Source organism: Coccinella septempunctata, chromosome 5 (assembly GCF_907165205.1).
Source record: "Coccinella septempunctata chromosome 5, icCocSept1.1, whole genome shotgun sequence".
Lineage (NCBI taxonomy): Eukaryota > Metazoa > Arthropoda > Insecta > Coleoptera > Coccinellidae > Coccinella > Coccinella septempunctata.
In genome coordinates, this window is record NC_058193.1 from 31953558 (window position 1) to 31977076 (window position 23519).

At 37.9% G+C, this 23519-nt stretch overlaps 1 protein-coding gene across 1 annotated transcript in view; it reads right to left on the reverse strand.

The window, feature by feature from the left end:
• LOC123313329 (death-associated protein kinase related) overlaps nucleotides 1–23186 on the reverse strand; it is a 147799-nt gene extending 124613 nt beyond the window's left edge. Inside the window, exon 1 of the mRNA XM_044898174.1 lies at nucleotides 22707–23186. Within this exon, the coding sequence (XP_044754109.1) occupies nucleotides 22707–22828 (122 nt within the window). The 5' untranslated portion in view covers nucleotides 22829–23186. The remainder of the gene's footprint in view (nucleotides 1–22706) is intronic.
• Between the last annotated feature and the right edge of the window lie 333 nt (nucleotides 23187–23519).

Below are 23519 nucleotides of genomic sequence, written 5' to 3' on the forward strand. Positions count from 1 at the left end.
TACATGCCAAAGGTGACCTACATCTATTAGCAATATAATACGCGAAACAGATGCAATAACACATAAAACCAACAGGACTAAGACCATCTCCATGACCACAAAAATTCTGTTGGTGAGAAAAATCTTCATCAATTTGCACAAGCTCACTCAAACAACTAGACTAAGGTAGTTTAACCAGTAGTTGGGTAGCCCAAGAGGGAAATTCGGGATTTATTCGAGCTTGTCAGATTGATATAAGGGGAAGATACCTTGGACCCTCTAGAGTACCTCGATCAAAAATTAAACCTGTATACATGGGGAATTCCCCTCAATTTGGGTTATCACTGCATATGCAAGTTTAAACTGAATAAGTATGAGTTTAATTCATGATTTTTTCAAATTCACCGCGGAAACTATTCAAAATCATCCTTCAAATATGGATTTTAAATCGCTTTGTGCGGAGTTTAAGATTTGGCATTAGCGCATACAAGACAATGAAAAGAACAATGTCCGATCAGCTTTTTTATAAAATAACAGCTGTTGATCTACAGCGCGTACTTACTGGCGAGCTTCAACTGCAACCGGCCATAAAAATCCCATAAAATTTTACGACCTTCCTCGTTCGTCGCAGACTTCATAGACAGCCATCTTTGTCTATCTCATCAAGATAATGCATTCGTTGTCCTGTATTATCAAGGCATATTTCAGTCGATGTTGCCAGCTTGTACAATTCTCACAAAACGCTTTAAACTTTAAATACCCATTTTTATTTTTCATTTTTAAGTGCTTAAAATAATGTTTTTTGAGAAATGGTTGAAATGGTTATTTCAAAATGTGACGTTTCAAAGATATTTCATAAAAAATACGTCATTTTCGTCAGAAGGAGTATTCTCTATTGTCTAGGACAGCCTGTCAGAATGGTAATAAAAAAACGATCATTGTACCGAGCATTGTACATACTCGGCGTGTCAGATTAAGATATATGTGGTTAATTACATGTTGAAAAGTATATATTCTCTTAATCTGACCATTTAAGCGTGACGACCATGTGTGGGAGGGCGCCAAACTTGCAAAAACATACGTCACGTGTACATTCTCGAGCGCGGTGGCTTTTTTCTTATTTTGAACCTAAGGATTCAAGGATAACGTAAAAAATATAATCGGACAGTTTCAGCAAGCCGAAACAATAAAAGGTGGGCTTAAAAAATCAGTTTTTTTTTGAATTATCTCCTCTCCTGAGCTTCAAATTGTTTTCGCATTCATCATAAAAGTTGAATGGCATAACATTTTCTTAAAAATTTGTTCGAAGTAATTTTTTCTCCGTTCGAACGTTTTTGAGATATATGGCGATGAATAGTATATGTTAGACTGGGTTTCCACATTGACCTTGGCCTTTCGCATGTGTGGCTAAGCTCCTCGCCTTCATCACCCTCTTGATCAAAAAGGGTTAACGGTATGAAAAATTGCTTCAGACAATAGTTGTATAGAATTTTATTATCTACAACTTTCATGATGAATACAGAAACGATTCGAGGTACAGGAAGAAGATATTTAAAAAAAATGCATTCATCTTCAAACTGGCAGATTGAGAAAACCCCCTCTGATTAGTGTCAGATTAATGGATCAGCACATCTGCAACACCGAGATTAACCATTTATATGAAAATCTGACACGCTCGAGTATGTACAAGTAACGATTTTTTTTGCATTTTCAAAAGACCGCTGTGACCTTGCGTCATGTCCGAATTGTACACCTGACAATTTTTGAAAACCTACAGACGCTTTCCCCATCGCTGAAAGTACATCGTAGAACCTTTTTTTCTTTCTAGCATCTAATCTTCAAGATCCACTAGGTCTGCAAAACGCTCGAGTAGATCCCGATTTAGCATCGTCATCTGCCCAGCTACAGAATATCCCGTATTTTCATAAATTTGCACCGAAATAGAGCGCCGACAGCATTCCAATCAATCCAATTAGATCCAGATCCGATAAAAATACCAATGGTCTTTTCAATATTCATACCCGAAACCGTTCAGATGTTATCTACAAAATTATAACGACTTTTTTGCACGGATGATGTAGGAATCGCAACCTTTATCGTTATCCGGATTGGTCCTCGGCTTCGCACGTGGTAAAACAGGCCAGATGTGGGCACTGTGAGGACCGTAGACAGGATACTAAGAACGAATCCACCTGCTGGGTTTATTGAGGAAACGATCCAAATGAATCGAGAATTATGATTAGGAAACGGTATCCAAGACCATTGTGGGATTTCTCTATCATTGTTTACGAGAAGTTCATATCGTTCCTTTATATCTACGGTGTTATACTGGATGTCAATAGGGCTGAAGATAAACGAGACGAATTGAGGCTGATGAGAAGAAATCAAATGAATTATTTTGTTCCGATAGACTGTTGACGAGATGGAAGATATCATAAATCGATTCAAAGTGAAGAAACGCCACTACATCCACTTGTAGATTCATTATTGCGAAATAATAGAAGACCACCAACAGGTCTTGATGTTATACTGACTTCATGAAGACGTCTTCTGACTGGGGTTAGGGAAATTTAAGTGCATGTGGCATTTCTAAGAATGGGGAATTCTCCTCAATTTGGGTTATCACTGCATATGCAAGTTTAAACTGAATAAGTATGAGTTTAATTCATGATTTTTTCAAATTCACCGCGGAAACTATTCAAAATCATCCTTCAAATATGGGGTTTTAAAATTTAAATCGCTTTGTGCGGAGTTCAAGATTTGGCAACAGCGAATACAAGACAATGAAAAGAACAATGACCGATCAGCTTGTTTATAAAATAACAGCTGTTGATCTACAGGCGCCTACTTACTGGCGAGCTTCAACTCAAAAAGTGTTTCTCTTGACCTCAAGAATCTACTGTTACAATATTTGAACGAGTCAAAGACTCTCCCTGTATATCCCACTGTAGAACTGTTGCCGTTCCATACTATATAATTCCATAATCGAGCACTACGGGCTAGAATGAGATCCAATTAAACCCTTCCCCTACATCCTTCACCTTTCGTATCATTATCATCGCCGACGCGGTTGTGTATACGGCCAATAAAACGATATATATATAGAAAACGTAAACTCTTAATTGATTTCATTTCCCCGTTCCATAATTCACGGTTTTACGATCGGCGCCGCTGAGCACGCGCATTTTTACCGCCCGTCCCGGTATCGTGACGCATCAGGAAATCGAATTAAGCGTCGATTTTTCCTTATTTTTTTGTTGCTTCATGTTAATCCTAATCGAGGCTTCAGAGGCTGATGCCGACTGCATCTCGCGTGATTTAGAGATATTGGATGAGGAATGTCGAAAAAAATCTCATCTCGCGAATCGGGAGGTTCTGAAAGCTGCTGTGCTTCCTTATTGCGGATTATCATGTTGATCCATGCGAACAGCCACCTGAGAGCGTAGAAGAATTGACAAAAAAGTGTGGAAATGATTTTTGGTACTGTATTTAGATTGTTCATAGTTCATTTCGTTGGAGAAATTAGGTTTAGTTTGGACGTTGGAGCTTAGTGCTACGTCAAGGCTGCTGTAAATTGATGAAAGGAATGAATACATATATTCTATTCACTTTTTTTGTAGCAATCGGTTGGCCATGGAAATTTGACACATTTTACTCTGTATAGTACGAAAATGTGGGGTTATGAAGCTTGACGAAACATTTTTGGGTTTTAAATCAACGATATGTTGCCCGTTCTACGTAAAAGTTTCTGTTATTACGTATTTTATCGCAATGTCGAATCTCTTCGGAAAATATGTGAATAACATAATTGAAGTTCATACAAACTGATTGAAGGCGTACCAAATCCAGTTATTTGGATGGAAAATACAAGAGATCCGTATAATATCATAATATGCACTAGCTTGATAAGAGTTAATGTTCGTTATCTTCTTTGGCTTACATCATTTGTAGATTTCAAAAATATTAACCCGAAGATGAAATGCATATGATGCAGTGGTTGGGAATGGGTATCTCCCGAAGGAATTAACAGATAATTACAAGAATGTTAAATTCTTCAACAAAAATCATCTTGCATCAATATAAGTAAAAGGAATTGAAGGAAGTTTCAAGTCAAGATGAACTTCACCTAGGAACAAAAATTTCACATGAATAAACAATTAACAGGTCAACTGGCGCGTATTTGTGGCTGCTCATCTTAATACATTGATATAATAATAATAATTAGATATTTATAGGTACCTCATGACATTTACAATGTATAGGACAAGTCAAATGAAAAACAGAAAAATCAATTTTCGGGAACTTATTCTACGATGACATTCATCGAAAATCCTGTAGTAAACTTTTCGCATTGATTCGCTCAAACATAAAATTCTCAAATGCCACCGCTTTTTTGGGTCTCCCAATAGAAGGAAATTTTTTGTCATCCTCTTCATTAACAATTTTTCCGATTGTGGAAATATTCAGCTGAAATATAAGTCGTTCTGATTTATATGAAACATTATATAAATTCTCTTACATTGAATATGTTCGCTACTGTCTGACGTATTGTGCATTTTAGAATATCAGGGTATAACTATTTGAATGAGCGGACCTGAATTCTAAAAAGCACTTCCTGAAACCCTGTCTTTTTTTTCAATCACTTTCGGCATTTTCGTAATAAAAATTGATATTAGTTGTGGCAACAGCGGTGCCACGACATTTCATGAGTGCCTACCTTACTGCGTTCTAGTTACAAAAATTTGAGAAAATTATTTCATGGCCAACCGACTGGTAAAATAAATTTGAATGGAGTATAGGTAAGTCTCGACATAAGTGGTTCTCGATAATATTACTCCAGAATAGTAACGTTTTGAAGCTGGTCGGTGTATAAAACAAGATTTTGTGTTCACGCAGATATGAAAAATAGGACTCGCAAAAGAACAACGCACTCACAGCTGCCAGAATTCGGACCATCCAAATGTGGAGCAAGTCGTGAAGCGGCTGCAATCAATATACGCTTCAAAACTAAGGGCCTCTTAACACGACCTCGTTTCTTGAAGATCGCTCAACGCCCAAAAACCAATCGGGGTCACAGCGATTAAGATGGAATTTTCGCGTCAAAACGACGTCTTTACTTATCTGGTCGTGATTATCGATCGATAATCTCGCCGATCTAATCGTAGATAGGCCGAGGAACCTTGAGAACTCCGTCATTAGCTTCGGGCTAGCGAACAAAGAGAGATAAATACCTTGGACGTTCTTAAGAACTGAGGTGCGGGAGGTTCCCGTTTGATTGGTCTGTTTCACTGGTATCCTTTGAAATAGAGTCATTCGGGGCAACTGTGCGCACTTCTGCCTTTCAAGCCATATCCTGTTTCAAATGTTGAAGCTTGGAAAATTAAAACATATTCATAAGATAGAGAATTTTCTAATCTATAAGGAAACATCAAAAAGCAAACAAACAAAAACGTTTTCTTTCCGCTAAAATGAATTTAATAGAGAAAGTCGGAGTGCGTTCACATGCCCCGTATTGGGGGTAAGTATGCGCACCCTCACGGGGTAAGTGAACGCAGTACTCAGTGAACCACACAATCAAAACAAATTAGAAAATAATGTCATCAAAATGTTACAATATTAGAGAAATGCTGTTTTTTGTCAATACAGAAGCGCCTTCTTACAAGCAGTGCATTATTGTTCGTGCCACAATTCTTGGTGAACACAACACTTGATACATTCTCCTGTTGGTGGCTCTTCATATTTTTCTGAACAAATAGGACAATATTGATCGAGTCTTAACCAAGAAACTCAACAATGTCATAATTTATTCCTCACTGAACTAATGCCCATATAATGAATCTATGCGCACACTTACCCGCGCACACTTTCCCCAGTAAGCCAAAATTAGAATTGACGTTCTTATAGAGTTGAGCAGCTAAGAGAACCTAAATTTTTTTATTATATATTTAGATTAATATGCCCATGATCGAATAAAATATTTTTTAACACTGAGGGACTCGGAACTTGGACCTGGCAGAATTTGCAGAGATGCTGAAAATTAACAAGAAAACTAGTGAATTTGATTGATTGCAAATAAAAAGTTAAAGAAACGTGGCACGGCGCAATCCTATGAAAAACTAATTTGGCGATTCTGCGCCCTTGCTTCACCCAAATGAACCCCTCTTTCATACATTGCATAGTCGAGATATACGCACTGCGCACACTTACCCACTGCGCTCAGTTACCCCGAATGACTCTACTGCTCGAAAATTTAAGTGGATTATGATATGTATTAAATTTGTTGTCTAGAAAAAGTTAACCTACCTGAAATGGTAACAGCAAGCAGGCTTTTTTAGAACGACAACATACTTGAGAAATTAACAGAATAAAGATTCTACCAGCTAGTGTCCACAGGCTTAAAAAAGTTTCTTTCTGTCATAAGCACCTTAAAATCACGGTTTATATCGCCTGAAGCCTCTTTTAGCTCTCCGTAGTGCTATTTCTCTTCTCTACATTTTGTCAATGGAGTTATCGAGGGAGTTATCAATGAAAATTTGGGGAATATTTTGCCGAATGTCCGTCAAAGCATTGGCTATCGCTAACTTATCAGACTGAGCAGTTAATTTGGGATGCTTCGAAGAAGGGGTTTCGTCGTGCAGGTAGTCGTATTAGCCGATCTTATGCGACGGTTGTCGATCTTGCTCTTCCATCCCCATGAGTAAATGCAGCATTTCCACCAGTACTATAGCGATTTCCAACTTTACTTTTTATAATTCGCAAAACCCGTAGACGGTTAGCAACTTCTCGATGAGCTAACCTTCGTTTAACATTAATTGTTCAAGTTGAAGGGCTTTTGAACGAAGGTTCAGCTCGTGAAAATTATTCCACAATCAATATCACACAACACCGAATGAGTTTCTTATAAGTTTTTCGATTAAAGCCATTGAGTGTCATGAGGACTATATCGTGTTTCTGAAAATTGGATTGGAGTGCAGGAAGTAAGTTCACTCTAGATAATACACTTCCATTTTTGAGCACTGTCAATGGATTTTCTGCCAATTCCTCTGCAGAAATAGAAAGCTGTGAATTCAAGTGAATTTTTTCGAAGATCGTCAATTTATACCTGACGTCTTCACACCAGCTGTGTGGGAACGCTGACACTGGAGGGCGAATAGATGGTGTGGCCTGTAGAGGTAAGAACAGTTCTCATAGGGGGTAAAATAGACAATCTACAACCCTTTACCCGTGTTTCAGATGCTGGGAGAGGAAATCCAAGAAGTAAGGAATGCTCCTACCAAATTATCCCTCCATCAATATTCAAATAAGAAGAGTTTCGCCAACATTGCAACGTCACAGCCCCACTAAAACGTTCAATTCAATTCCAAACCGAAGAAGTGCTCCCTCGATGGCTCTAAATCGTTTTCAATTATCGTGAATTCCTTTCGCTTGGATGCATCGAAATTACCTGACCATCCAATACACAGCGACTCCTAGGCCACCGCGACATACTGAACAAAATAATCATCGATCTTCGAATACGCGACCTATACCCACCTTAAAATTGCACCTTTCCAATCGAGGATCGGACATCTGCTCTCTTCGACCATATTGTACAACGCGTACTATAACGGTGATGCGATATGAAGTAGGTATAAAACCGGTCAATGAAAATTATACAGGAGGAAACGCAAACACGTCCCATCGGAATCTGAATAGGAGAAAACAACTTATCCGGAAGGTACAGACGTTTCTTGGTAATATCAAAATCGTAGCTTCCGATAAGACATGCTTTTCAAACTTTTGAACATGATAACAATGTAGTTTTTTGAGAATATCTCCTTTCCTGTACCTCTAATCGTTTTTGTATTCATTATGAAAGTTGTAGATAATGAAATTCTATACAACTTTTGCCTGAAGCAATTTTTCATACCCTAAACCGTTTTTGATCTAGAGGGTGATGAGGGTGAGGAGCTTATATCTCATATATCTGAAAAATCTTTGGACGTAACTAAAATTGCTTCGGACGAAATTTGTAGAAAATGTTACGCTCTACAACTTTTATGATGAATGCGAAAACGATTTGGAGCTCAGGTGAGGAGATAATTAAAAAAAAAACTCATTTTTGTCACCTTCCTCAGTTTCCCTTACTAATGAGTTAAATTACGTAGGAATACGAAAATTAAATTTGATTTTTTCATCGAATATTATTCCAGTTGCATTTTCCCTTCTTTTCCGCATACAAACTGATAACAACCTATTAATTATGACTTAAAAAAAGAAGCGACCTCCGTTGAACATGGATAAAAACTGCCAACTAATATTGGGTCAGATAATTAAATATCCATCGTAGATGGAAACGTAGGATCGACAAAATAGAACGACAATAGATAAGAATTGCTGCGCGATTAGAAAATGACCCTGTAATTTCCATGGAGATATCACGATTTGCTGATAGGAAAAGTGGGGAATTGGAGACTGGATTGAAACCTCTTATTCGCAAAAAAGTAAATCGACATGGAATTAATCTGCCAATTGGAACTTTTTTCACAAGGAGGACAGGGAAAGGGCTAATTGTTATATTGTGGTTTCCATTAAACTTCTTGAACATTTTCCACTACTAATCACGACTTTTTCACGTGAAGGACACGCGTACGGGACGCGATAGGAATAATTCCCCAGAAGAAAAAGACCACCAACAAATAAACATAGCGGCCCTCTAGACACGGCGATTTTAACCCATTGTTTCCCCGTAACTCTCGACGTGGCACAAAGCCGTTCTTCGGGTAGAAAAGTCACGAAGAATCACGTACTATACGTGTGTGCCTATGGGTGTAGTGTATGTACACTTTTATGCGGGGCCATAAATTCTAACTAACAATTCATTGTTCCAGGTCTGGCGCTTGCTGGCTACTACAGCTCTGTGAAGTTGGCACACTCGAATTCAAAAATAAAAATTCAGGATCATCTGTTCATCGAAGAGCAATGTTGGTCCAAAGAACCAACCAGTCCAAAAGAAGTTTCTGACGCACAACCAAACTGCAAAAACGGCAATCGAAAAATGTTTTAATTTTTTGTTGAGGTACTCATTACACAGGGCGAGTCTTTAACTCGGACGAATATTACAACAGTAGATGAGGTCAAAGGAAACACTGTCTTCATAATTCCCAAGACGTTGGGTTCAGTTGAACCTTCCTCAAGGCCGAACGGTTGTGCCGAAATGGATGAAATTTTCAGATTTATTACTAGAAGAGTTGCTCTTTCAGAAAATGTATCATGTTTAGATCTACGATAATTCTGCTGGAAGATACACGACCCGAAAGATGACCTCCGAAAATTCCCAAAAAGTTGGGTTCAGTTAAAACTTATTCAAGACCGAACGGTTGTGCCGAAATGGATGAAATTTTCAGATTTATTACTAGAAGAGTTGCTTTTTCCGAATATGTATCACGTTTAGATCAACGATGATTTTTCTGGAAGATAAACCACTCGAAAGATGACCTTCGAAAAATGTTTCAATTTTTTGTTGAAGTACTCATTATACAGGGCGAGTCTTTGAGTCGTACGGATATTTGATCAATAGATGAGGTCAAAGGAAACACTTTTTTCATATACCATTTTTTCCGATTCGGCCCTGATAAAAAGATGTAGTCTCGGATGTAGCCATTTTAAATGTTCATAATGAGCTGTGCCACCCCTGGAAATTACCTCCAGAATAACCAGCTAAATCTGTGACACTACACATCTGTGGATCTTTTAAACAGAGTTTTGTATTATACCAGAAAATATGAGGAATACTTTTATTTTACAAGACGTTCAAATATCCATAAGATAGTGCCCAACTTAGTTTCAAGAGTTGGGTCTCGAGTTGGGTTCTTTGAATTTTTGGTATTTTTATGGTACGTAATGGTGGTAATGAAAGAACTGCGAGACGTGGGTTCGAAAAATATTCATCAAATAAATGAAAAACTATATTCCGAAATTCATTTCATTCGATAAAACCGTTTGTGAGATAACCCTAAAAATATCATTTTTTTATTGTTTTTCAACACCCTGTATCTTTCAAACCGAGCCGATTCAGAAAAAATGGTAAAGGAAAAAAGTGTTTCTTTTGACTTCAAGAATCTACTGTTGAAATATCCTATACATGCTAAAACTGCATCAGAAAATAATAAATATCGCGAACTTGGACAATTTTCGAAGACCAGTATATTCTACCAGACTTTTACTATTTCTGTCGCAGGGTAGAGGTCGCAGAAACTGTTTTCATCTCTTTTCATTCGATTGTCGTCAGTGGAAATCATAGAAGCTTCCCAAAAAAAGCACATTTCCTGGCTCACAAGTAGTAGAGTCATTCGGGGTAACTGAGCGCAGTGGGTAAGTGTGCGCAGTGCGTTTATCTCGACTATGCAATGTATGAAAGAGGGGTTCATTTGGGTGAAGCAAAGGCGCAGAATCGCCATATTAGTTTTTCATAGGAGTGCGACGTGCCACGTTTCTTCAACTTTTTATTTGCAATCAATCAAATTCACTAGTTTTCTAGTTAATTTTTAGCATCTCTGCACATTCTGCCAGGTCCAAGTTCCGAGTCCCTCAGTGTTAAACAATATTTTATTCGATCATGGGCATATTAATCTAAATATATAATAAAAAATTTTAGGTTCACTTAGCTGCTCAACTCTATAAGAGCGTCATTTCAAATTTTGGCTTACTGGGGAAAGTGTGCGCGGGTAAGTGTGCTCATAGATTCATTATATGGGCATTAGTTCAGTGAGGAATAAATTATGACATTGTTGATTTTCTTGGTTCAGACTCGACTATATTGTCCTATTTGTTCAGGAAAATATGAAGAGCCACCAACAGGGGAATGTATCAAATGTTGTGTTCACCAAGAATTGTGGCACGAACAATAATGCACTGCTTGTAAAAAGACGCTTCTGTATTGACAATGAACAGCATTTCTCTAATATTGTAACATTTTGATGACATTATTTTGTAATTTGTTTTGAATGTGTGGTTCACTAAGCACTGCGTTCACTTACCCCGTGAGGATGCGCAAACTTACCCGCAATACGGGGCATGTGAACGCACTCCGACTTTCTCTATAAAATTCTTTTTTGCGGAAAGAAAACGTTTTTGTTTGTTTGCTTTTTGATGTTTTCTGATAGATTAGAAAATTCTCTATCCTATGAATATGTTTCAATTTTCCTAGCTTCAACAATTGAAACAGGGTATGGCTTGAAAGGCAAAAGTACGCACAGTTGCCCCGAATGACTCTACTAGTAAAATTTCATCTCAAATTGTTCGATGATGCGTTGGAGAGTGCAGATCACGAATTTCTTTCCATAATCGGGGTCACCAGCACACGGCAGTCACTCCGATAGGACCTAGGTTAGGAACGGTTGTACCACCGATACACGAGTGCCAGAATTAAGATTGATTATATAGACGCTAGTTAAAAAATAATCGTTTCCGGACAGACACGCGGACCCGCATAAGATTCCTGCGTTTGGTTGGTTTGGAAACGTGGCCCACATTTCGACCCGATGTGAAAGAAGAAGAAGAAGACCTGGAGGGTATAACAACCTATAGCTAGCAACGGTCTTTCTGTCGAGTTCCGCAACGTCGAACAACACACATGGGAAGAACGTGATTCACCGATTGTCCGTTGTAAAAGAGCGGTTTTTCAAGGTTCTGCCGCACTGGCGAGATGAGTCAGTGCGAATCGATTCTCTGGTGGACAGTCGAACAAAGAGATTTCGCACACCGTAGGAAAGACCAAGTACGGATTGTGTCGACTATCTTGAATTTGGACCAAATTCACAAACACATCCTCTGACACTGCACCACAATCTCCTGGTGAAGCCTATTCTCCCCTAAGTATTGTGGAGGACAGTACCGTCATAGCTGAATGCCACATGAGAGCTATCCTCCGGTTGACCTCCGAAAAATCCCGAAAAAGATGGGGTCAGTAAAAAAATACGTCAAGACCGAACGGTTGCATCGGTGTCAATGAAATTTCAAGATTTATTACTAGAAGAGTTATTCTATATCGAATATATAGAACATTAAGATCTACGATGGTTTTTCTGGCAGAGAGCCCTCCCAGAAGAATAAAAAATTCGATTTTCGCTCAAAGTGTTAGGATATCCGAAAGTTTGGTATCAAAATATGGGCGAGAAGATAGGTTTTCGAATACGCTGAATCTACTACAAGCATTTTCGAAGACCTATGTCCTTCAGTTTAGATTTTCATCGTTGAAATGGCATTTTTCCAAAAACTGGAAATTTCAATCTGCGATATCTCCAGTTATATTCATCTGATCCAATTGGGATTTCTGGTTCTATAATCAGCGTTGCCTAGGCTTCCACCCTAGCACAAAAACTCGATTTCGAAAATCTCGATTTTTTGGGTCAAAAATGAGCTAGGGGGTTAGACCACCCTAAAATGACTTATTTGCACTTCTGTTTGAAAATCAGGTTGTCCTACTACTGTCTTAGGATACGGAGTGGATAGAATTTGTTCTGAAGATTCTAGAAAACCAAACAGTTGATGATTTAATAGAGCATTGTAGTCCAGAGAGCTCTTCGAAGTCAACACGGAAATGAAAAGTGGAAAAAACAAAAAAATTTATTTTCTCCTAAACAGTGTCAGATATTCGAAAGTTTGGCATGAAACTATAGGTTTTCGAATACGCTGAATCTATTGCGAGTATTTTCGAAAGCCCATCTCCCTTCGTTTAGATTTTCATCTCGGAAATGGCATTTTTTCAAAAATTGCAATTTTCAATCTGCGATATCTCCTGTTATATTTCTCTGATCCAATTGGGATTTCCGATTATATAATCAGCGTTGCCTAGGCTTTCACCCTAGCATAAAAACTCGATTTCGAAAATCTCGATTTTTTGGGTCAAAAATGAGTAAGGGGTTAGACCCCCCTAAAATGACCTATTTGCTACTCTGTCCGAAAATCTAGATGTTCTATTACTGTCTTAGGATATGGAGTGCACGAAATATGTTTCGAAGATTCTATAAAACCAAACAGTTGATGATTTAATAGAGAATTGTAGTCCAAAGAGCTCTTCGAAGTCAAGTCGAAAATGAAAAGTGGAAAAACAAAAAAAATTATTTTCTCCTAAACAGGGCCAGATATTTGAAATTTTGGTATGGAAATATAGGTTTTCGAACACGCTGAATCTATTGCGAGCATTTTAGAAAGCCTATCTCCCTTCGTTCAGATTTTCATCTCAGAAATGGCATTTTTTCAAAAATTGCAATTTTCAATCTGCGATAACTCCTGTTATATTCGTCTGATCCAATTGGGATTTCCGGTTATATAATCAGCGTTGCCTAGGCTTTCACCCTAGCATAAAAACTCGATTTCGAAAATCTCGATTTTTTGGGTCAAAAATGAGCAAGGGGTTAGACCCCCTAAAATGACCTATTTGCTACTCTGTCTGAAAATCAGGATGTTCCATTACTATCCTAGGATATGGAGTGCATAGAATTTGTTCTGAAGATTCTAGGAAATCAAACAGTCGATGCTTCAATAGAAAATTACACTCCAGAGAGCTCTTCGAAGTCAACTCGAAAATGAAAAGTGGAAAAACAAAAAAAATTATTTTCTCCTAAACAGGACCAGATATTTGAAATTTCGGTATGGAAATATAGGTTTTCGAACACGCTGAATCTATTGCGAGCATTTTCGAAAGTCTATCTCCCTTCGTTTAGATTTTCATCTTGGAAATGGCATTTTTTCAAAAATTGCAATTTTCAATCTGCGATATCTCCTGTTATATTCGTCTGATCCAGTTGGGATTTCCGGTTATATAATCAGCGTTGCCTAGGCTTCCACCCTAGCACAAAAAGTCGATTTCGAAAATCTCGATTTTTTAGGTCAAAAATGAGCAAGGGGTTAGACCCCCCTAAAATGACCTATTTGCTACTCTGTCTGAAAATCAGGATGTTCTATTACTGTCTTAGGATACGGAGTGGATAGAATTTGTTCTGAAGATTCTAGAAAACCAAACAGTTGATGATTTAATAGAGAATTGTAGTCCAGAGAGCTCTTCGAAGTCAACACGGAAACGAAAATTGGAAAAACAAAAAAATTTATTTTCACCTAAACAGTGTCAGATATTCGAAAGTTTGACATGAAAATATAGGTTTTCGAATACGCTGAATCTATTGCGAGTATTTTCGAAAGCTTATCTGCCTTCGTTTAGATTTTCATCTTCGAAATGGCATTTTTCAAAAATTGCAAACTTCAATCTGCGATATCTCCTGTTATATTCGTCTGATCCAATTGGGATTTCCGGTTTCGTAATCAGCGTTGATGAGGCTTTCATCCTAGCACAAAAACTCAATTTCGAAAATCCCGATTTTTTGGGGCTAAAATGACCTATTTGCTCCTCTGCCTGAAAATCAGGGTGTCCTACTACTGTCTTAGGATATGGAGTGTATAAAACTCACTTTGTTGATTCCACCAAACCAAACAGTCGATGATTCAATAGAGAATTGCACTCCAGAGAGCTCTTCGAAGTCAACGCGAAAATGAAAAGTGGAAAAACAAAAAAACTTATTTTCTCTTAAACTGGACCATATATTGGAAATTTTGGTATGAAAATATAGCTTTTCGAACACGCTAAATCTATTGCGAGTAATTTCGAAAGCCTATCTCCCTTCGATCAGATTTTCATCTTGGAAATGGCATTTTTCAAAAATGGCGAATTTCACTTGGGAATTCCTCAAGACCGAACGGTTGTACCGAAGTGGATTAAATTCTCAGATTTATTACTAGAAGAGTTGCTCTTTCAGATTATGTACCACATTTGGATCTATGATAATTTTCCTGGAAGAAAAACTACTCGAAAGATGACCATCGAAAAATTCCCAAAAATTTGGGTTCAGTTAAAACTTCCTCAAGACCGAACGCTTATGCCGAGATGGATGAAATTCTCAGATTTGTTACTAGAAGAGCTGCTTTTTCAGAATACATCTCGCATTCCATCCATCACCATCAACCTTGCAGAATTCACCAACATCCGACAATTGGCGATCCAAACCTGCAGATAAACTGATATATGGGAGAAACCCTAATTAGCCGGACGCCTTAATTGAGGCTACCGTCGAATTATCATCCGATAAGACGCTCGTATCTCCGTATAATATCGAAGGATACACACCGTTCGCAAAATGAGCCCGATAAATAATTACGGTAATGCGCGATGCGTTAATGATGTGCCGCTAATTAATTTGTTCTCGGGCAACTGAACAATGAGCGACGATGAATGAAATGAGAAACTGGTTCATTTCGCTTTCGGCGAGCCAGACAACAACGTCTCAATTAAGGAGTTAATTTTTTGCGTTGAGCGGTAATATTCGAACGTTGACTGGTACACGAGCTTCATTCCCATCGCACACTTGGAATGGAGGAAAAACTCGAGAAAAAATGAATCATTTATTTGGCCTAGGATATGAAAAGACTAAAATAAACTGGTTGTCAAAAGTTGAAGATGTTGATGTTTTCCATAGATGCATATTTTTTACCCAAGAGGAAAATTTGGGATTTACTCGAGCATGTCAGAATAATATAAATTAGACCTGTATATCGTCTAGGACAGCCTGTAAGAATAGTAAGAAAAACGATCTTTGTACATACTCGAGAGTGTCAGATTGAGATATACAGGCTGGGCCATCCATAACTTTCCATCCCGAATTTCGAGCTTTGGGATGGAATAACGAAAAGACGCTCAGACAGGTCAAATTTTGTTGAAAGGGAGGACGAATGAGGGTGTTCAAATGACTTTGATATCACTACCCCTCTAGCCGCAACCCCTAACAGCTCCCATTTTTGAATAGGGAAAAGGGGTCGAGCAGCACCTTGTTGGAAAGGCAATTCAATTTCCTGCATGAGTGTATTTTTTTTCATCGCTTTATTATTATACAGAGTGACTCAGTATTTCATCAATAACAACAATTCAAAAATGAGAGCTGTTGGGGGTTGCGGCTAGAGGGGTAGTGATATCAAACTCATTTGAACACCCTTATTTGACCCCTTTTACACAAAATTTGACCTGTCTGAGCGTTTTTTCGTTATTCCATCCCAAAGCTCAGAATTCGGGGTGGGAAGTTATGGATTGCCCACCCTGTATGTGGTTAATTACAAGTTGAAAAGTATTGACAATTTAAGAGTGACTAAAATGTGTGGGAGGGCGCCAAACTTGCAAAAAGTCAAGTGTACATTCTCGAGCGCGATGGCTTTTTTTCTTATTTTGAAGCTAATGATTCAAGAATAACAAAAAAAATATAATTTGACAGTTTCAGCAAGCCGAAACAACAAAAATTTGTCACAAAATCAGTTTTTTTTAATTATCTCCTCTCCTGGGCTTCAAATGGTTATCGCTTTCATTATAAAAGTTGTAGAGCAAAACATTTTCTGAAAAATTTGTCCGAAGCAATTTTTTCTACGTTTGAACGTTTTTGAGATATATGTCGATGAATGTACATAAGACTGGGCTTCTACATCGACCTTGGCCTTCGCATGTGTGGCTAAGCTGCACTCCCTTATCGTCCTCTAACTCGAAAACGGTTAGGAATATGAAAAATTGCTTCAGACATAAGTTGTGTAGAATTTCATTATCTACAACTTACATCGTACACACAAAAACGATTAGGGGTACAGGAAGGGAGATATTAAAAAATAAGGCATTGTTATCATCTTCGAACTGCCAGATTGCCAGATTAAGAAAACCATCCTAATTAGTGTCAGATTTTAGATTAAAGGGAGAACACGTCTGCAACACCATCTGTATGAAAATCTGACACGTTCTAGTATGTACAAGTAACGATTTTTTTTGCATTTACCAAGGACCGCTGTGACCTTGCTCACGTCAGAATTGTCGGTCTCTTGAAAAGTACCTTTCTTTGGGCCCAATCAACATATCCCCTGAAAATCCTCAAAATCCCGATTTAGCATTGTGGGCTACCCAACTATGCCTCTATCATAGTCAGAATGTGATATCACGTTTACTCCCAATGTACAGGGTGGCAACAATCGATGACCATCGGAAAAAAATCATCAGTCTTGACTTGTCACGTAAAATTCCAATCCTGTCAACTCGATAATAAAGGAACCTTCAGTTCAAACCCCCCTAAAAGTGGCACAAAATTTGCTCATTTTACGGTACGTTACGAAACTTTGGTGGATAATCAGCGGCGTTCCGAAAGGGGTAGAACTTTGATCCCGCCGTGTTCCACTCGTGCGAATTTACTGCCGTCCGTTTTATTCGAATCGTTCGGGCCCGTTCTTCGAGTCGTGGTGTGCCTCTTGGCTCTTTTGCGATTCCAGGAACGGTCGCGCTGAAACTGGTCCTCCGACACGATTTCACGTCTGTGTTCCTTCTGTTGAAAATACCGCGGCGCGTCCTTTGCATCGTCTCGAAGGACGATGATCCTTGTTTCGGCCAGACGAGGGCGCTGGAGCTTCTTCGTTTCGTTTTATCGAATGTTTGTCTTGCTGAATCCAAAGAAGACATTTGTCGCACACGAGAACACTGCAAGCAAAGCTATAACCGCGGCTATAACCATTCCCTTAATAACCTGGGTTTCTATGATTATTCTAATTGAATAAAAACCCTTTATTGGAGTCTACAAGACAAAAACAACTCAATTTTTGTTTGAAAAATGTATGGTTTTTGAGAAAATTGGTGTTACATATATGTAACGCTAATAGTTTGGAGCTAATAGCTACAGTTACTGAGAAATAAAATAGAGTTGCCAGTGAAATTTGCGTTACATATGTGTAACACTAGGTTATTATGGGTTTATTTCATTATGAGCTGTGCCACCCCTGGAAAAACAAAATTACCTTCAGAAGAACTAGCTAAATCTGTGACACTACACATCTGTGGATTTTTCAAACAGAGTTGTATTCAGCCAAAGTACCCAATTTTTCAAATTTCACAGATACTTTTTAATTTTTCAACATCAAATTACTCGAAAACGGCGCATTATACGAGAAAATATGAGGAATACTTTGGTTTCACAAAACGTCCAAATATTCATTTGATAGCGTCCAACTCAGTTTCAAGAGTTGGATCCTTTGAATTTTTGGTATTTTTATGGTACGTAACGGTCATAATGAGAAAACTGGATGACTTGGATGATATCTTGTGTTCGAAAAAGATTCATCAAATAAATGGAAAGCTATATTCCGAAATTCATTTCATTCGACAAAATTTTTTGTGAGATAGAACTAAAAATATCATTTTTTCATGGTTTTTCAACAATCTACTGTTGAAATATCTGTTTGAGTCAAAGACTCACCCCGACTCATCCTGTATAGCCTGTATAGAATTTCAAAGTGGTAACTACGGTTACCCCTAAGTTTCAGGAATTTTACATATATGGACCGGCCACTTAGTATCCAATGGGGAATACTCCTTCTGACGAAAATGATGTATTTTTTATGAAATATCTTTGACACGTCACATTTTGAAATAACCATTTCAACCGTTTCCCAAAAAAAATTATTTTAAGCACTTAAAAATGAAAAATAAAAATGGGTATTTAAAATTTAAAGCTTTTCATTTCGATTGCACAAGTTGGCAACATCGACTGAAATATGCCTTGATAATAAAGGACAACAAATACACTATCTTGATGAGATAGACAAAGATGGCTGTCTATGAAGTCTGCGACGAACGAGGAAGGTCGTAAAATTTTATGGGATTTTTATGGCCGGTTGCAGTTGAAGCTCGCCAGTAAGTACGCGCCTGTAAATCAACAGCTGTTATTTTATAAACAAGCTGATCGGACATTGTTCTTTTCATTGTCTACTAGGCGCTGTTGCCAAATCGTAAACTCGAAACCAAGCGATTTAAATTTCAAAACCCCATATTTGAAGAAAGATTTTGAATAGTTTCCGCGGTGCATTTGAAAAAATCATGAATGAAACTCATAATTATTCAGTTCAAACTTCCATATGCAGTGATAACCCAAATTGAGGAGAATTCCCCATTGTAACAATGAATGTGTTTCACAACTTGTTTTGATATCAATCCAAAAATTCAAACTTAAACACTCTGTATCTTGTAAACGAAACACTCGACGAAACATTTGTGATCCCATGTTTATGGGCCATTTTTTCTGAAAATTACTTAATGAATCTCTCCTGGTGAGGACTTTCTTCCATATTATTCAAACGTCGATTTCGGAAATTTTTCCGAACATTACCCGAGAGGAAGCATTGTGGAAACGGCCCATTCAAGACCTTGAGATCAACGCCCATACAAACAAGAGTTCCAGGTACTTCTACCAAAACATAAACACAGCGAATGTGACATGTAAAGGTAAGCGCACATACATCGGCATCGGACGGACGGCATGGAAGGAACGGCACGGCAGCGGCGGAATTTTTATGAAGGTATCGCACATATAACATCGGAATCGCCGGAGGAATAGATTAGTTGCGAATATGTCTTCAAGCGGTGAGGAACTAGCGTTTGTTCTGGAGGAAGAAGAGTTTCAAAAGCGAAGGAAGCGTAGACGAATGTGGATACATGACATATGTAAAAAAGAAAGGATTTTGGAGAATATGTTCATTTATTTCCGGACTTGATGAAGGACGAAAAAAAAATGGTTGCTATAATTTCTGTCACTCAAATTGTATAATTCATTATAATTTTGTACGCGCAGTATTAAGTTCTCCTGAAAACTCATGCTTCTGCCGTGAATTCGTATTTCGTATGACTACCCGTACAAGCCGCTGCATGTAGAGACTTGTAAAATGACGCAGATGCCGCGGCAATCTCCGATTGGTATCGCACATTGTCGGGATCGGCCGGCACAGCACGCATCGGTCGGAATTCGATTCTCGTTCCTCAATTCCGTCGGATGCGATGCTTGCCGTCCGCACTAATGTGCGTTGCTCCATTCAGTTCCATTGAAAGTAATTTATTCCGATCCGTACCGTCTGTCCGATGCCGTTGTATGTGCGCTTACCTTAATTTTCACTCGGACGAATTTATCGTCGCTCGTTCGATCCGAAACGCGGTCGCAGTAAATTTAAAAAGAAAACCCGAGGAGAGTTCATACATATGTCGATTCCCAAGGTTACGGGGCACATAGGAGTCGTTTGCATAATGACGAAAATTCCGCAGAACGGAGCCTCGTTCGAATTCCATAATGTAGATATGTGAATTAATATTCTCGGAATTACATCGAGGGGCAGCGATGACGAAGAGCAAATTGCCAGTTTATGCAAAACAACGGTAAACGGTTGCGAAATCCCATTTTGTAATCGGAGAAAAAAAGAAGCGAATTTTTTCGTCGTGCAGTTTTGACCGTATTTCAGATTAGGACTCGTATCTGGACAGAAAGTTGAGTTGTATTTTCGTGAGCCTATTTCCTATGACCTGGAAACGTATTTTCTTCAGATTCTTTTTGTGCCTCGACTTGTGTCTTCTATTCAACACCTTGGGAAAACGCCATGCTGATATAAAATGTATGTTGTACTTTCAAGGAAAGTTTTGGCATTATTTGATTCATGAACAACCAAATTATGTGTCTTCAAATTACAGCAAATATTTCTTATTCTTTCAGTCGATTCAAAGTAGGAAAACTCGTGAGAAAAGAAGGGGTTGCCAATGAAAACACAATACCCAAATTCAAAACTGTCAAGACTTATTAGAGAAAAAATTGAAATAAGGGTTTTACATTCCTCATTTCAAGTTTTTCCTTGATAACTCTGAAGGTGTTCAAATCAGGTATTTGTTGTGTTTACCGAGATGTGTTTAAGTTACCCACTTCTTTTCTACATAGAATAGACTAAAAAAAAAATAGGTTGTAATTTGAAAATCTTGAGTTCCGAGATCAATTCGACTTGTCCAACTCCTGATGATCTTCTCTTAAACACCCTGTATCATGTTGAAATCGCCATCACATAAGATATAACCGGGAATATAAAGGAGTATGAAAATATTTCAGGGGGGGTTCTCCATTAATAACTTTCCGAAATTTCCTCGGAAATTTCCAACGGTTCCTAGGGACCATAATTTTTCCCCAACCTATTCCAGCTTTATCGGTCACACTGAGTAGGTGTTAATAGCCAGGTACACCATATCGTGATTTATACACCACATATTACATCGCAGCTTCGATAACTTGTCTTCTGTTGGAATAAGACATCGATCTTGTCTCGTGACACCTCGGAAATTGGGGGCCGCATATGTAACAACTGCCCACATAACACGAAAATGCCACCCACAGGAACAAGAACAACAATCGCCTGGTGTTACGACAAAATAGCCGAGACTAAAAATGGGCAATATTTACAAATCACACGGTAACGAATGCCGCGGCTACAAGAGATGTCTCACAGTACTGTTGTGTACACACAATAATGCACCGTGAATAAGGTGAGATTCTTCATATTCTCACGATAATCTTGCTCGATGATCAATGCGTAGGTGGATGTTAAAACCGAGGTTAAAACTTCCACCAATTATGGTAGAGAGAAGCAAAAAGAATAAATAACGTTTGAAAAAATTCGTCGTCAAATAGGCTTAGGAATTTAGAAGTTCAATATCCTGTGCTGGGAAGAGGTGCTCAGCTTCTTCTATACCATTTGGTGCTTTTCTTTCAGATTCACTACAATTAATGATAACGATAAAATATCATTGTCAGGTTTACGGGTGTTAGAAAATTGTTTTGGAAGCTCCTTACTTTTTGTTATGTTTACACCAAGGTTTTCACTGTTTACCAATCAGCAAAAGCTCATTATGTACGTTGTGTAATAAAAATTGACTATGAAGGTATTTATATTGCCTACTCTTCAATAGATTCTAATTGAAGGTATTGAGAGGTACAGCCGAGGGCACATCAATCTCAAGCTAGATCTGCACCTACATCGAAAGTTGAAGAAAATTAAAGCCGAGATTAAAGCATATACCTTCTACCTCGCCTTTTACGAAGATTGAAATGAATGATTAAAGACTTTCTAAAGGGTAATGTACATGATAACATTGTGAAATATCCAAGGAAATATCCTCCTGCTTTGGCGTCTCGTTTGGCGTTAACAATAATTGATTAAAGAGCAATAGCAACACGTTATCAAGATGCATAGAGATATGCATCCGAATATGAAGTTTTATTTCGTGTTTTACAAATAACAATACAGGTCGTTCCATCTCAGAACAAGAACCTGCTCCAGTTATCTCCAGAAAAGTTTTGATCAAACAAAACCGAGAACAGAACTGAATATACGAACTATAAATGCTAGAATCTATTATTTATTTGCGTTGTGGATACTCCGAGGAATACTCTAATTGCTCTTTTATTACAAGAAAATAGTATGGAAATTCTTATATACTATTGGAAAACAGCAAAAACGTGTGAAGCTGAAAGGAACCTATGGAACCCTGATAAGATTAGGTATCAGTTCTATTTTTGTTACAAATGATAATCTGATTAGATTTTGATCGAATATTATTCAAACAATAACCATTGGAGTATGGAACCTTGAGCAACTTCAAATAATTAATGATGGAATAAAGAAAAAATGATCAGATGGACGAGTTGGAAAATATCAATGTAACCTCTGATCATCACAAACTCTTCCTGATACAACATTTCGAGGAATTAACAGAGTAAACATATGTGAACTAAAAGGAAAACATTCCAGTATCTCTGAAATAATTGTTTTGCAATCTCCAAACTGCATGTAGGATAACTTATAAGGCGAAAACTGACCTTCCGAGTGGTATCTTTTCGACATCATACACCTCCACTATGGGCTTTTTGTGGACCAATTTAACCATATCACATTCTTCGATCTTGAGGAGACCATCACTGGTTCTAGTGAACCTCGACATTTTCAATAATCACAAATTCACTCAAGTTACTCTTCAATTAATATCAACTGATAAAAAAATCCAGTTCGAAAGATTTTTTTTGACACTTTTGACAATGGATAACTTCACAATATCCAGCAACAACTTTGGGGGAGGTTAGGTTTTTAAAAATAGTGAACACAGAAATTTTTCGCAGCCAACTACTCCCCGATCATTTTTTCGAGAATTGTAGGACACAGGAATTAATACACGAATCACAGAACAAAAATACATTGAATCGATTGAACAAAATCAAGCTATTCAAACGCGAAGCGCCCGCTTGCTATGCTCTCTGGCGACTGACTCCAAGTTTCTTACGACATACTGACAAGACTAGAAATGGAAGGAATGGGAATGCAAGAGGACAGGTAAAAAGAATACGATAAACGCTACTAAAATAATCCACATTTATTCAACGATCGCCATCTATTGATCATGATTTGAAGCACGTATAAGCCGGGAATTCAAGGCAGAAATCTATAATGTTAAGGCTAAGAGAAATCTGTAAGGAATTACAGATTTCTGTGTTATACTCCTGCAGAATTCTGCAATTTCATTACAGATTTCTACAATTTTTACAGATTTCTGCAAAATATTTTTACAGATTTCTGAAATTTCACAGATTTCCGCAATTTTTACAGATTTCTGCTATTTTGTATAAAACTGAAATCTG